This window comes from Choloepus didactylus, chromosome 3 (genome assembly GCF_015220235.1).
Source record: "Choloepus didactylus isolate mChoDid1 chromosome 3, mChoDid1.pri, whole genome shotgun sequence".
In the NCBI taxonomy this organism is placed as follows: Eukaryota; Metazoa; Chordata; class Mammalia; order Pilosa; family Megalonychidae; genus Choloepus; species Choloepus didactylus.
The window spans coordinates 96,202,216-96,217,430 of record NC_051309.1 but is presented as its reverse complement, the minus strand read 5'-3'; the positions used below and the strand labels follow the sequence as shown (position 1 = coordinate 96,217,430).

Below are 15,215 nucleotides of genomic sequence, written 5' to 3'. Positions count from 1 at the left end.
AAAGGACAATAGGTAAAAACTAAGGAATTCTAAGTAAAAATAGACTTTAAACAAAGAAAAAGCCCATTCTGTCATGTCATTCTTAGCTTATGGATAATTGTTATATGTATACAACATATAAACAAGGAACAAAAGCTATTCCTAAACAACCTAGAAACTGCCTAGAAACTGCTTACCAGGATTACTTCACATACAAATCATTTGAAGTAGGGCCAATAAAACCATATTTAAAAGAAATCAAGCAACATTACTTTAAATAATGAAATTTCAATAATTTAGTAAGAATTATCCTATCTTTTCTCCTAAATAAATAAAACATAGGTGAGTGTGTGTACAATTAATGGTACTATGAAATTAGATTTCTGAAGACAAATTTTATCTTTTAATATAAATGTTACATGCATATCCACTTTTATAACATAAATCTACTAGATAAATATTTTTTGTGTGCACTAATAATGAATTTTTAAGTCCTATTTTCAAAAGGCAAGATTTATGCAAAACTTTTTATCATACTTCACAGAATATGAGGCATCATTATTTTATGTACTTAAGGAAGATAAAAGTGTTGTTAATTATAATTCTAAGACACTATCGATTTTAATGAGCATCCTCATTTCACGGATACTTAAAATGTGAAAAAATGTGCATCTTTAGAATCAATGAAATAGTCTTTTTTTCTCATGGTTTAAGTGTTTTTATTATATATTGTACCAATTAAACTAATGAGCTTAGTTTACAGTACTGAATATTTGCATAGTGCAGGGAAAAAATTGTGCATTCTCCAGTTTTTATAGAAAAGTAATTTAGGTATGCTATAGGTGAAATATTTTATTAGTACTTTGAGGGGTCACAAACTCCCCCAAAAAGAAAAAAAAAAAAAAGCTTCCAGAAAACTGAAATGCTATCCTTGCTTATTTTTCCATAATTAACAATCACTTTTTTTTAAATACAACCATACTGTTGATTATTATATTGAAATAGATTTAAATTATGCTAGTTTAGGTTAGATCACACAGATTATCAAAACTCCTACTGAATTCAATGTTTGAATTACTTTTTTTAAAGGCAAAAAGGGAATTTAAAAAATTGTAGGTTCTCTGTCATCATCTTAAATACCCTAAGTTTATATGCATAACCTCAACCAGACATTTCTTAAGAAAAGAAGTATCTAAGGCCTTATTCTCTTATATGACTTTTTAAACATGTTAATTGCTTGAGTAGATAACAAAAACTGTCTTGCATTTACTTTGTCTTTTTTTAGGCTCAAAGATAATTGTGTTTTCTTTGTAAATAAACTTCAGAAGGTAAACATCTGAAATGTAAGAATTAGGTATCATTTTTGTTGAACTTGAAGAAACTATGTGTGATTTGGTTACAAATTCAGCTTTTAACAGATTCTCCTTGACAACAAAAAGCACTTTTGGTGGAGGTTATCTCATAGGCAACTGAGGCTTGTTTCACAATTTTCCTCTTTAATATCCGGACAGTAACTCTAAAATATCATATCCCTCGGTGATTTACTTAGTTACAATGGTAATAGCTGATAATGTACTTACAGAATCACTATGAAAATGAAAATTCCCAAATGTGTGTTCAAAGTTCCTAGGAATATTCATATAACAAATGTAAAGCTGCATAAAGGAGCTACACTAAAAATGTTCATATCCATCTTCAGATTGCCTGTAAATGTGGGAGAAGGCTGCATGCTTTATGCATTTCATTACGCATTCATAACACCTTTTGTTTCCGGCTTCCCAGATTATACTGAACAAGTATTCTTTTCCACTTGGTATGAGTTCTGTTAGTCTAAATCCTCTAAAAAATATGTCCCATTATAAATGGTAAACAATAAGTCAGAATCTGTGGATGATTTAAGTTGCACAAAGTCAAATGAGAGCACTTACTTCTGTGCTTCTCAAGGTAAATATAACTAAGACGGACATGTGGTTATCCAAGACAACCAAAATGCATTTTCCTAAAGGATATTACAAATATTACATTAGTTGGAAGGAGAAAAAGATATTTGCATTTCAACAGTTAACGGAATTAGAAAGCACAATCTATATTAACATCTACAATATAACCCAAGATTAAGCCATTTCAATGTTATGACTGAAGGAAATCTGAGAGGCAAAGTTTGAGAAATTAGTACAAACCACTGTGAAAAATGAAAATACCATTCAAAATATTAGAATCCGTTGGTATATATGAAGCCAAATAGCCTCAGGCCTTACCTTTACAGTCGCATTTGCTCAAGCCTAACTGGTAGGTGAAATTGTCTAGACTAAGAAAGTTGTGTTAATAATACTGTGTGACTTCTCCCAAATAAAGCATATTTTTAGAGGTCTTCTGACAAGGCCATCCTCAAACCCACAACCTCACCTCAAAAGGCAGAATTCTTAAAGCTAACAATAGCCACATGCAGGAAAAATCAGATAGGGGCTCTAAAATCCCCTAAAATCAAATTACTCCTAAGTTCTAAACTCTACATGTATAGAGCAGAGCCCAATAGCTATAGCCAGGGTCTCCTGTGACTGGTTTTGCTCTGATTTTCTATTGATCCTGTATTATACTTTAGCTTGACAAAATGTTTCTATTGCCCTGCTTACTGCTACTATCTTAATCCCCTGTATTTTATTACTTCAGTGAATTATGCTTAATGTTTCTAATGTGCTTTCTTCCACAAAGTCAACTTCTGTTTACTTAATCAGGTGGGCACTAATTGGCCTGGAGCAGAAATTATAATTCTATTCCTATTTTCTATTATAATTCAACCTATGATGTCTTAAACATCCCTGTATACTCACTGTGCCTACTAAGAGATGTTCAGCAAATGATTTCTAAATTGTATTAACCCTTTAGTTTTGTTGAAATAAATTATATTTCAGCTGACACTAGTTACTTTTATCTCACTTATCTCACTTCCTTCTGAAGGGTTCTCCCAATGCAGCAGCACCACTTTGAATCAAACACTGGTTGTTTAGCACTTTTGAAACTCTTAATTTCTGCAATGCAATAACAGCACCTAACATTCAAAGGGGATTTATTCTGAGCCAGGCTCTGTTCTAAGCCCAAATTATTTAAAGTCCATATATTAACTCATTTACTCCTCAAAAACCCCCTGAGGCAGATATCATCCCTATTTTATAGACGGTCTAAGTAACTTGCCCATGATCACACAGCAGCCTGGCTCCAGAGTCTGTGCTCTTCCATAGTGGTTCTCCTGTGTTCTACTGGTAAGGATACCAGACAGTATTATTCCAGAGTTCATGTGCTGATTCCATAAATTAAATGTTATGTTCTTATATTCTCAGTGCTGATTTGTACAGAAAAAATATGGTATATGAAAGCATTTGACAAATTTTATATGCTGTAAAGTGTTACTTGAATGTCAAGTAGCTTATTAAAAATTGTTGACATACCTATACTATTAAAAGATCAAAGTGATGGATGATAAAATTAAACCCTTATCTCTTCTAATCACAGTGGTTTGGAACTAAAAACCTATCTTCCTGGACCAGGGATGGTATTCTTTCTACAACTATGAAGGAGCTCTCCCTATTGGTTAGATGGAATGAAAATGAAGTGAAAGTGCGTTTTTAGGGATATGTTAATTGTACAAATACTGCTGGTAAAGAAATGTCATATTTAAGGCTTACACTATTTTCCTTAAGTTCTCAGCAGTCATAATGGAATACTTCAAGCATAATTTTTGCTAAACTCTTGTAAGTTTTTTAGCATTGGAAAAGTTGTGGAAATGGAAACTTACCCCCCACATATTTTGATTTGGAAACTGAAGTTCAGAGAAGGCCATAAAAATTCAGTTTAAGTAGGATTTATTGAGTACCCATAGGGTGTTTGGTCCTCTGTTAGAACAATGAAATTCAGGCACAAAACAGACATATGATTCCTGGCTTCAGTACCTTATAATCTAATTAGTATAATGCAGATTAGAAACAATAAACAGACAAGTTAATGTCAACGCTGAATTACTAGTGCCAACATTAAAGAACTGTAGTTTAAGTAATCGACAATGGCAGCTAATCCTAAAATCATTTATAAAATGTATATGGCCTTGGAATCCACAGCACTTCAAATAAGATATTTAAGTCCCACTGCAGGTGAACAGTCACAAAAACACAAACACACTGAACACTTAAGAGCACTATTAACGACTTTTGTTACTTTGGATCTTCTGTTTCCTTCTTATTATCGTTCGGAGCCTCCGTAATACCAATTTATCAGACAGAAGCATGTCATCTTGTTGTTCTAGATAATCCAGTAAATTTTCAGTCCATTCAAGTGCAGCTTTATGGGTAATATGCTTCTCTGAATTCAGTTCTGCTTTTCTAGTCTTATTGAAAGGCTTTCGCTCAGTAGGCTTGGCCTGGTCCTCAGCACCTTCATTGTCAGTTAGCACCTGATGGCTTGAGTCATTACTCTGAGAGTCAAACCACTGATCAATATTCTCAATGTCAACATGTTCACAGTCTACTGTATTCTGTAAAACTGTTGCTAAATTAGCTGCTAAAATTGCTCCTTCATCAATGTTCATGCCTGAATTCTCTTCACTGCCAGGGAAAAGTTTTTTCCATGCTTTGGTTATAGTACTTGATTTCACTGTGTTCCAAGCTCTTGCTACTTCATAAATTGCATCCAATACTGTCAAGTTCTTCCAAAACATTTTTGGATCAATTCCCTCATCCATGTATTTCTGGAGAAGTCCTGCTCGGTAATATCTTTTTACTGTGGCTAGGACTCCCTGGCTCATAGGTTGAATTAGACTTGTAACATTTGGTGGCAAATATTTCACAATTATTTTACCATCATCTGAACTTAACATTTCTTCATTCGGATGTACTGGGGGGAAATCCAAAAGAAGCACTGCTTTTTCTAAAAGTCCCTTGGATTTCAAATGCTTCTGTACCTGGGGCACAAAGTATTTTTCAAACCACTGGCTGAAAACAGAATATTCTATCCATGCACCCTTTTGACTGAAATAAGTGACAGGAAGGTTTGAAAGGTCAGTTCCTTTGAATGCACGGGGTTTTTTTGCTTTCCCCACAACACAAAGATTAAGTTTGTGTAAACCTGTGGCATTTGCACAACACATAATAATGATTCTCTCTCTGCTTGACCTATACCCAGAAGTATTTTGCTCAGTTTCAGGAGCTAATGTCCTTGATGGCAGACATTTCCAGAACAATCCAGTTTGGTCAGCACCATAAATTTGCTCTGGTTGTAGATTCTCTCTCTCAACAAATTCCTGAAAGTTACCACAAAATTCATTGGCAGCAGTTTCATCTCCTTTTAGTTTAGTCCCTTTGCCAGCTGCTTTTGGAATACCATGGCGCTGCTTAAATCGAGTTAGCCAGCCAGATGATGCATTAAAATCACCTTCCATCCCCAAAGCATCAAAAAAGAATTTGGCTTGTTTGGCACAAATTGTTCCAGACACAGGAATCCCATCTGTTTTCTGTTGGTTAAACCACTCTATCATAACTCTATCAAGTTCCTCATATGTTGATGACTTCATAGACTTGCGTTTGGATAACCCACTTGTAGGGTCTGAACTGTTTGCATAGTTTATAATCCTCTCTTTGTTCTTTTTAATATCACGAACTGTGGATTCACCAATTCCATATACCACTGAAAGTTTTTTAAAAGAGATGCCTTCCTCAAGTTTCTTAATAATGTCAAGCTTGTCCTTAATTGTCAACACCACACGCTTTCGCTTCCCCAACATTTTAAGTGTCTAATATTTTGAGTAATTATTAGAACAAAATATTTAACAACTTAGATTTGAATACAAAGAGACGAGAAAATGGGGCCTTGAGGTCTCTTCCCTGATCCCCAGGACTTAGTAGTGTACTGGCCAGTTTCCAGGTCAGGCCTTCACTTGCTATTTTAAAACTTACAAAGTTCCTATAAGTACTAGCTCCAATTAACTCTATCTTTTGTCTTTCTTCCTCTTTACTTAGTTTCAGGTCCTTTCATGAACTGCACTTTCACTGGAAGTTAGAAGTCGAATACTGTACTAGCAAAGTCTCTAAAACAGTCCTACTGAAGACTCAATTCTTGCCATCATTACAGTTGAGGTGCTTTGCTAAAGCCACTAAGACACAGGTGGGAAAATTCTGGGAAATGTACTAGGGAATAAATAGCTTAAGACAAGAGTGGACTTGAAAACTTGATATATAATGGGAAAACTCACCCCCTGACTATGTTTTTTGTCAGGCTGTGTATGGTAAGGAACACTGCCTCTTCTAGGGAAGGACTATTATGGGTTACACAGGTGAGTGGCTATGGAAATCATAGGCAAGCAAGTCTGGCAAACTGAAGAGTAGTGTGCAAGTAAGTTGAAAAGTGGACAAGTGGAAAATTCTGTACTTTAACAGGACACAAACTTAAACCTGATGTATTCGACAACTGGAAATAAGAAAGATGGATAAGAGGTGATGTCACATAACCAAAGAAGAAGGCAACAGAAAACTTCATTGGTGGCAATCAGGACCCCAAGTAGAGGCCAAGGGGTGGAAGGCTCTGTGAAGATGGTGTTACAATAATCTTGGTGAAAGGTGGTCTTCGAGGGCCAACAGAAGTTCCCGAAGGGCTGTATAGGAACTCGCAGCCTCCGAAACCTAAAGAAAAATACCAAAAACATCTTTTTTCAATATCAGGGTCTGTGGCATTTCCCACATCTATCCTGCAACTATGTTGAAAGAATCAACGCCTCCTATCAATGCATTATCTGGGGTCACAGACAGAGGGTCCTAAATTGCCTACCTCCTGAAATTAAGAGGTCAGAGAGAAGCCGTGGTAGCTAGGGCCTCTCCCTGCAGGGCGAGCTCCGGAGCGCGGGACGCCTTTCCTCACGCGGAGGGAGCCCGGATTCCTCCGTGGACGCCGGCGACGACGGTGTCACCGCCGCTGTCAGCAAGTGAGCGAGCGGTGGCTCGACGAAGGGGACTGCAGTCCGTGGAACGGGGGCATCGCTCTCCGCCTGCCTGCACGGCGGCCAGACAGCACCGAGAGCAAATGGAGTCTCCGGAGAGAGGGTGACACCAGTAGCGCGGCGGTCGGGGACGACAGGGGCGGCGAGCGGCAAACGCAGCCGCCGGAGCCGGAAGGCGGGGGATTAAAGAGCACGCGCGCGCCCCCGCAAGAACGTTTGGTCCGCGAGGGGGCGGGGTCTGCGCGGGGGAGAGCGCGCGCGCGCTCGACCCGCGGGCGGGAACTCTGGCGAGCGGGCGGGGACTCCGGCGAGCGGGCGGGACGGGGCGGAGTCCGGCCGCCATGCGGCGTCCCTCAGATCGTCAAGTGGCCTTCTATTGGCCCGGCTGCTCCCGGCAGCCGACTGCTTCAGCCGCAAGCAGGGGGCGGTACAAGATCACACCGTCTTGGTCCTTCTCCCTGTGGCCGGGCTCAGCGGGGCGAGGCTTACTCCTCCTCCAGGAGGAATAAAAATCGCATCCTCTGAGGATTCATGAGAAAGCTGCCCATCTTCGAGTGCGGGGAACGGGCTGCGAATGGGGCAGGGTGAGCGCACGTGGAGCGTGTTTACAAACAGCTGTTGCTCCCTCCTCGCGGAGGCGGCCCGGACGCCGGCGCTTCTCAGTCGGCCCCCCAGGAACCCCGCACGCTCCCGCCGGACTCCCTGGCCTCCCGCCGGGACAGGACTAGCCGGAGTTCTCAGTATGAACAACGGTAGGAGCCAGAGGGGGCAGGCAGACACACGGTGGGATGGAGTTCGGGAGAGGAGCTGGGGAGCTCTGGTGTTGAGCTGCAACACCCACTCAAGGAAGATGGGGGTGGGGGGAAGCACGGGAGCGCAGCGGGAGGTGATCAAGCGGGGTGTCGGGTTTCCCCCTCCCTGGTGTTGGTGCTCGAGGGCTGGAGTCACTGTCGCTGTAGAAACGGACTACACCTGGCAGATGCGTGAACCTGAAGGAGGCCCCGTCGTGAATTTCCTTCCGCTCCTTTATTCCTGCTCCTCAGTAGTAATAAGGAAATTGCAATTTGACGACTCCCCACCTTTTTTTTTTCCCAAACGGAGATACTATAAATTTCTCTTTTTGAAAAATGAAGCGAATGCCGGCACCTGGACTCTGATAGCTGCTGCAGAGGAACCGTGGTTCTCTTGCCCCTGCCCGGACCCGGATCTCTGCATAGCGCTTAGAGCCTTCCCCGGAGAAGGGGCTGGCTACACCTTTATCCTGCAGTACCTGTTTAGTGAGGAAACGGGTTTAGCTTGCCTCCTTTATCTCTCTCCCGTTTTTGGTATAATCGTTTGAAAAATTGAGAATCTTTAGTTAGTTTCTAATAGCTGAACGTAGATGTCTAACCTTTTTCTTAACGCAAAGTAGCATAGTAATTCACCATTTTTTTTTATCAAGGCTATATTGTTGCTAGAAGGTTTCAGAGACTCGCAGAAGGGAATCGACCAGATTATTCATACTACAGAACAGGCATGTTGATTCTATGCCTTCTATCTATCTAACTAAATTGCTTTCCCCCAAATCGCAGCATTTCATTATTAGGTATGATGGAAATTCTCTGATCTAATTATGTTGTAAGGTTACAAGTAGTTTTGGTAAATACCTGCTTTCCTTTTTTTTTTTTTCCTATATAGCTTCCAGTGAACCAGTTTTATTCAACACTTGATTGACTATTTTGGATAAAGTAAAACTTCATGCTAGTTTTATATTACTTTAAAAAGTGGTCCTTTTTTTCCTGATTTTTTTTTGTAGGAAGCGTAAAGGTTGTGATGTGTTATTCATTCCTCATAATGGAAGAAGCTAACTTCTTATTGTCACCTCTTCTCTTTGAGTAACAGCCTCCTTCCACCTTATTATGCCATCCTCTCTTCCCTTCACCAGTATTTTTATATCTCAAGGCCCCTTCTCCCCACCCTCTCAGCTTCTTGTGAAAACTTAAGAAACTTTTTATTATATGTGCAGAACAATTTTATACTCATTATTTTTTTTTTCTAACTGTCCTTTACAATTCACCATGGTTTATTCTCCATTCAAGACATTTCACTCCTTGGGAAATTTTGCCACCAGTTTTTCTTCTAGATGTATAAAATATCTCTTAATCCTTATAACAATTCTGTGAGGTAGATGTTCCCTTTATTTTACATACAAGAAAACAAAGACTGGAAAAAGTATATAAATTAATCAAGTAGTAGGGGAAGAATGAAGATTTCAGAACCGGATTTATCTGATTTTAAAGCACCATCCTCTGTCCACACCATCACAAAAGAAGTACAATATATGAAAAAAAGAAAAGGTACTTTGTGATTAGTCTTTTAGTAATTAAAGTTATTTTATAATGCAATATTTTATCTTAACCTACCCAAAATTCTAGTTGAGAGAGTACTTTTAAGTCTATGACAGTCTTCAACAGACCTAGTATTTCTTTCATTAGAATGTGGATTTTCTGAAGCTACTCTAAATATCTCGAAGATATAGCTTATGTTTCTCATTGTTATAAGCTCTGAAACCCCTGTTCTGCTGAGATATCATCAATACAAATACATTATATGGTCTTGTGTTGAGTAGTATTCTTTATGCATAATAGTTTTATAATGAAATAAGGCATCTCTAGATAGAGAAAATTCCTAATTTTTAAGTGATATTTGTGTTTTTGTTTTCCATTTGCTGTATTTCTCCTTACTGATCATCCTTTACACTTAGATTTTTGTTTTATGATACCTGAATTGCCTACTCCAACAAACTTAAGATAAGGTCATGAAATTCTTGCTCATGATACTATTATTTATCATATGAATTAAACTTAATTTAATATCAAGTAGTATTTATCTTAATAATTGAAATATACTTACTGCCAATAAAAATCAATGATTTCCACAAAAATCATTTACTGTTACACAGTTTAAAAAACATAAAATATTAAGGGAGAAGATGGCAGGATAGGGAGCTACAAGACTCAGTTCATCCTCCAGGGCAGCTGGTAAACAGCCAGGAACTGTCTGTGTGAAACAATGGTTGGAGGACTCCAAAAACTAGAAAAGCTCTGTAAACCATCCAGGGAGGAGAGGAAGGGACTGATAATCGATGGTGAAAAGCTGTGGGTAAAACTCTCCATTCTGCAGAGGATGGTGCCCATCCTGCATTCTTGTGACAGGCCACCCCAGGATCCAGTCCCTGACTGAAAATAAATGTCCTCTTCCCTATGAATGGGGGTGGAGGCATGTCCAAGCATGAATTGTAGCTTTTGATTAGCAAAATCAGAATGCTGGGTCCTGGCTCTCAGGGCAGCTACCATTTCAACCAGCCCAGGACAAAAGTTGCCAGCAGCCTGTTTCGACCCTGCCCCCATAAGGGGTGGAAACTGGGGGTAGGGGGTGGAGAGATTTAAAGTCACAGTGCCTTTCTGGGGCTGCCTGCAATAGTTTGCTAAAGGGTGGACCTTCCCCAAGGAAAGGAGGGGGTGGCATGGCCCAGCACTGTTTGTGGCTTTGATTAGTGAATTTGGATAACTAGGTCCTGGCTCTGTGCTAGGGTTTGAAACTGCCCTGGACAAAAGCAGCTGGCAGCCTCTGTTTCAAGCCCTTTCTCCAAAAGGGGCAGAGTCGGGTGAGACTTAAAGGCACAGCAGTACCATAGGACAGCGGAGAATAGTTTGCTGAAGCATGCCATCTGCTAGGCAGGCCAGGAAAGGACAAATTTGGGGATTCATCAAAGAGAAGTTTGGTGTCCTTGTGATTCTCCTCCCCAGGGCACTTTGGAACCAATCTTTGCCCCCTTCAGGAATCCCTGGCCATTTTGACTGGGAAATACTGACTTGGCAAAGTCCTTTCCCAGGAGACCCTCCTCCCAGAATTTTCCCACTAGGCAAAAACAGCTAGAGACAATGAAAGGAGTGTGAAAAAAAAAAACTATAGAGGCTAATAAAAAGCAAATAGAATGGATCAGCAATCCTGGAGAAGGAAGAGAGGAAAGGAAGCTTTCTCCTGGAGGTGAAATAATTACACAAATAGTGCAATCTCAAACATTGTACCATATATCCGGGGCAAGAATCAGATGAATAAGAGCTAAAAAATCTGATCATTTAAACAAGTTATTCTAAAAGTCTATAATAAGTTGAACCAAGTGTGAAAGAAGGGCCTTAGCACAAAGCCAATCAACAAGAAATCCTAGGCAAGAAAGAGAAACTGACCTCCAGAGTAAACTCATTAAGATAATCAGATTCCTAGACACCAGCAAAAAATTACAAGCCATACCAAGAAATAGGAGATATGGCCTGGTCAAAGGAACAAATTAAAACTTCAGAGGATATACAGAGTTTTGAACAACTAATTAAAGTTGTTTAAAAAGCCTCCTAAATCAATTCAAGGAGGTGAAGGGAGATAAAGGATATTAAGACACTGTAAGCACAAAGAAGAATCTGAAAATGTAAAAGGAAGCATAGCAAATGATAGGAATGAAGGACACAATACAAGAGATTAAAAATAACTAGAGGCAAACAACAGCAGATTTGAACACGCAGAAGAAAGAATCAGCAAGCTAGAAGACAGGACAGTTGAAATCTTATAGGCAGAAGAACAGATAGAGAAATGAATGGGAAAAGTTGAGTGGGGTCTCAGGGATTTGGATGACAGCACAAAGCATGCAAACATATGCATCATGGGTGTCCCAGAAGGAAAAGAGAAGGGAAAGGGTGCAGAAAGAATATTTGAAGAAATAATTGCAGAAAATTTCCCAACTCTTATGAAAGATGTAAATATGTATGTTCAAGAAGTGCAACATACTCCAAACAGAATAAATCCTAATAGACTTACTCCAAGACACAAATATCAGAAGGTCAAGTGCCAAAGATAAAGAGAGAATTCTGGAAGTAGCAAGAGCAAAATGATTCATCACATGCAAGAGAAATGCAATAACACTAAGTGCTGATTTCTCTTAAGAAATCACATAGGTGAGGAGGCAGTGGTATGATATAATTAAGATGCTGAAAGAGAAAATCTGCCAGCCAAAAACTCTTTATCTAGCAAAATGGTCGTTTTTCAAAAATGAAGGAGACTTAAAAATATTCACAGATAAACAAACTGAGAGTTCATCAACAAGAGACCTGCCCTAACAGAAATACTAAAGGGAGTTCTGCAGGCTTAAAGGAAAAGACAGGAGAGAGAAGTTTGGAGGAGAGTGTAGAAATGAAGATTATCACTAAGGATAACTTAAATGGGTAAAAATACAAAAATAAGATATGAAATATAAAATCCAAAGGAAAAAATGGTCAAGGTAAGTACTGCCTGTACAGTAACATTTAATGTTAATGGATTAAACGCCCCAATCATAAGACACAGATTGGCAGAATAGATTAAAAAAAAAAAAAGTATGATCCATCATTTGCTGTCTGTAGGAGACTTACCTTAAACATAAGAAACACAAATAGGTTGAAAGTGAAAAGCAGAAAAAAAGATATTCCATGCAAGCAGTAACTAAAAAGGGATGGGGTAGCTATACTAATGTGAACAAAATAGACTTTAAATGTGAAACTGTTATAAGAGATAAAGAAGGACACTATATATTAATAAAAGGGGCAATCCACCAAGAAGAAAAAAAATCATGAATCTTTATGCATCTAAGCAGGGTGCTCCAAAATACATACAGGGTGCTCTGAAGGGAGAAATAATATTTCTCTATATTAATAGTTGCAGACCTCAGTACACCACTGTCATCAATAGTTAGAACATCTAGAGAGAGGATTAATAACAGAACAGAGAACTTGAATAATATGATAAATGAACTCAACAGACGTATACAGAACATTGCCCCCCAAAACAGTAGGATACACATTCTTCTCAAGTGCTCTTGGATCATTCTCCAGTATAAACAACATGTTGGGTTGCAAAACAAATGTCAATAAATTTAAAACAATTGAAATTACACAAAGCATTCTTTCTGATCATAATGGAATGAAGCTGAAAATCAATAGCAGGCAGAGAACTGGAAAATTCATGAATATATGGAGGCTAAACAACACAGTCTTGATTAGTAGGTCAAAGAAGAAATTGCAGGGAAAATCAGTAAATATCTGGAGACAAATGTAAATGACAACACAACATATCAAAACTTATGGGATGCTGCAAAGGCAGTGCTGACAGGGAAATTTATAGCCCTAAACACTTACATTAAAAAATAAGAAAGAGCTAAAATCAACGACTTAACTTCACACCTAGAGGAACAAGAGAAAGAACAGCAAACTAAACAAAGCAAGCAAAAAGAAAGAAAGAAAATTAGAGCAGAAGTAAATGAAATTGAGACTAAAAAGAACAATAGAGAGAATTGCCAAAACCAAAAGTTGTTTCTTTGAAAAGATCAGTAAAATTGGCAAATGGTTAATAGACTGATGAAGAAAAAAAGAAAGAAGATGCAAATAAATAAAATCAGAAATGAGAGGGGGGACATTACTACTGACCCCTCAGAAATAAAAAGGATCATAAGAAGATACTGTGAACAACTGTATGCCAACAAGTTAGACAACTTAGATGAAATGGACAAATTCCTAGAAATACACAAACAATCTCCACTAGAAGAAGTAGAAGACCTCAACAGACTAATCACAAATAGAGAGATTGAATTTGTGTCTAAAACCTCCCAACATAGAAAGCCCCAGGACCAGATGGCTTCACAGGTGAAATTTACCAATCATTCCAAGAAAAATTAATAACTAATCCTTCTCAGACTCTTTCAAATTTTAAGAGGAGGGAACATTACCTGACTCAATCTGTGAAGCCAACATTATTCAAATGCCAAAACTATATAATAAAGATATTAGAAAAAAAGAATATTTCAGACCAATTTCTCTAACGAGTAAGGATGCAAAAATCCTCAACAAAATACTTGCAAATTGAATCCAACATCACATTAAAGGAATTATATTCCATGATGAAGTAGGTTTTATCCCAGATGTGCAAGGTGGTTCAGAACAAGAAAATCAAATAATGTAATACACCAAATTAACAAATCAAAGGGGAAAAACCACCTGAACACCTTGATTGACTCAGAAAAGGCATTTGACAAAATCCAGCATTCTTTCTTGATAAAAACACTTTGAAAGGTAGGAATAGAAGGAAACTTCCTCATCATGATAAAGAGCATATATAAAAACTCACAACTAACATCATACTCAACGGTGAAAGACTGAAAGCTTTCCCTCTAATATCTGGAAGAATACAAGGATGCCCACTGTCACCACATTGTGCTAGAAGTTCTAACTAGAGCAGTTAGGCAAGAAAAAGAAATAAAAGCCATCGATTGGAAGGTAAGAAGTAAAACATTCTTTACAGATGACTTGATTCTATATAGAGAAAGTCCTGGAAAATCTTCAACAAAGCTATTAGAGCAATAAATGAGTTCAGTGAAGTAGTGATATAAATTAACAGACAAAAATCGAAAGTGTGATTTTTGCTCATTGAGCAATCAGGAGAAAATCAAGAAAAAAATTCATTTACAATAGCAACTAAAAGAATAAAATATCTAGAAATAAGTTTAACCAAGAATGTAAAGGATCTGTACACTTTACAAAGCATTGCTAAAAGAAATAAAAGAAACCTAAAGAAATAGAACAATATTCTGTGTTCATGGATTGGAAGACTAAATATTGTTAAGATGTCAGTTCTCCCCAAATCACTTTACAATGCAATCTCAATCAAAATTCCAACAGCCTAATTTACAGAAATTGTGGTGGTCAAAACAGCATGATATTGGCATAAAGATAGATATATTGACCAATCGAATCAAATTAAGAGTTCAGAAATAGACCCTCACATGTATAGTCAATTGATTTTTGACAAGGTGGCCAAGACCACTCAACTGGGACAGAACAGTCTCTAAATTACTGGGAGAACTGGATATTCATATCCGAAAGAATGAAATGGGACCCCATCTCACACCCAATACAAAAATTAACTCAATGTGGATCAAGGACCTAAATATAAAAGCCAGGAGAATAAAACTCCTAGGAGAAAATGTAGGGAAGCAGCTTCAAATTCTTATGGTAGGCAATGGTTTCTTAAACTTTACACCAAAAGCACAAGAAATGAACATACACACAAAATAGATAAATTGGGACCTTCTCAAAATTAAAAACTTTTGTGCTTCTTTGGACTTTGTCAAGGGAGTGAAAATATAGCCCCCTCAATGGGAGAAAATATTTGGAACCCACATATCTGATAAGGGTTT

General features: G+C 38.1%; 2 protein-coding genes across 2 annotated transcripts in view; one reads left to right on the top strand and one right to left on the bottom strand.

The window, feature by feature from the left end:
- Positions 1 to 3,838: 3,838 nt before the first annotated feature.
- On the bottom strand, positions 3,839 to 7,118 carry TIGD2 (tigger transposable element derived 2). The gene is made up of 2 exons (XM_037829005.1): positions 6,790 to 7,118; positions 3,839 to 6,644 (listed from the first exon to the last, which is right to left on the bottom strand). Exon 2 carries the CDS (start codon positions 5,747 to 5,749, stop codon positions 4,172 to 4,174), a length of 1,578 nt encoding a protein of 525 aa, XP_037684933.1. The 5' UTR covers positions 5,750 to 6,644; positions 6,790 to 7,118; the 3' UTR covers positions 3,839 to 4,171.
- A 202-nt stretch (positions 7,119 to 7,320) lies between these two features.
- The window catches only part of FAM13A (family with sequence similarity 13 member A), a 380,146-nt gene continuing 372,251 nt past the window's right edge, over positions 7,321 to 15,215 (top strand). The window contains exon 1 of the mRNA XM_037830247.1: positions 7,321 to 7,710. The gene's annotated coding sequence lies outside the window, so the exon portion shown is untranslated. The remainder of the gene's footprint in view (positions 7,711 to 15,215) is intronic.

Coding starts and splice junctions, on each gene's coding strand:
- TIGD2 (XM_037829005.1), bottom strand. CDS start 5,749: ATGTTGGGGAAGCGAAAGCGTGTGGTGTTGACAATTAAGGACAAGCTT.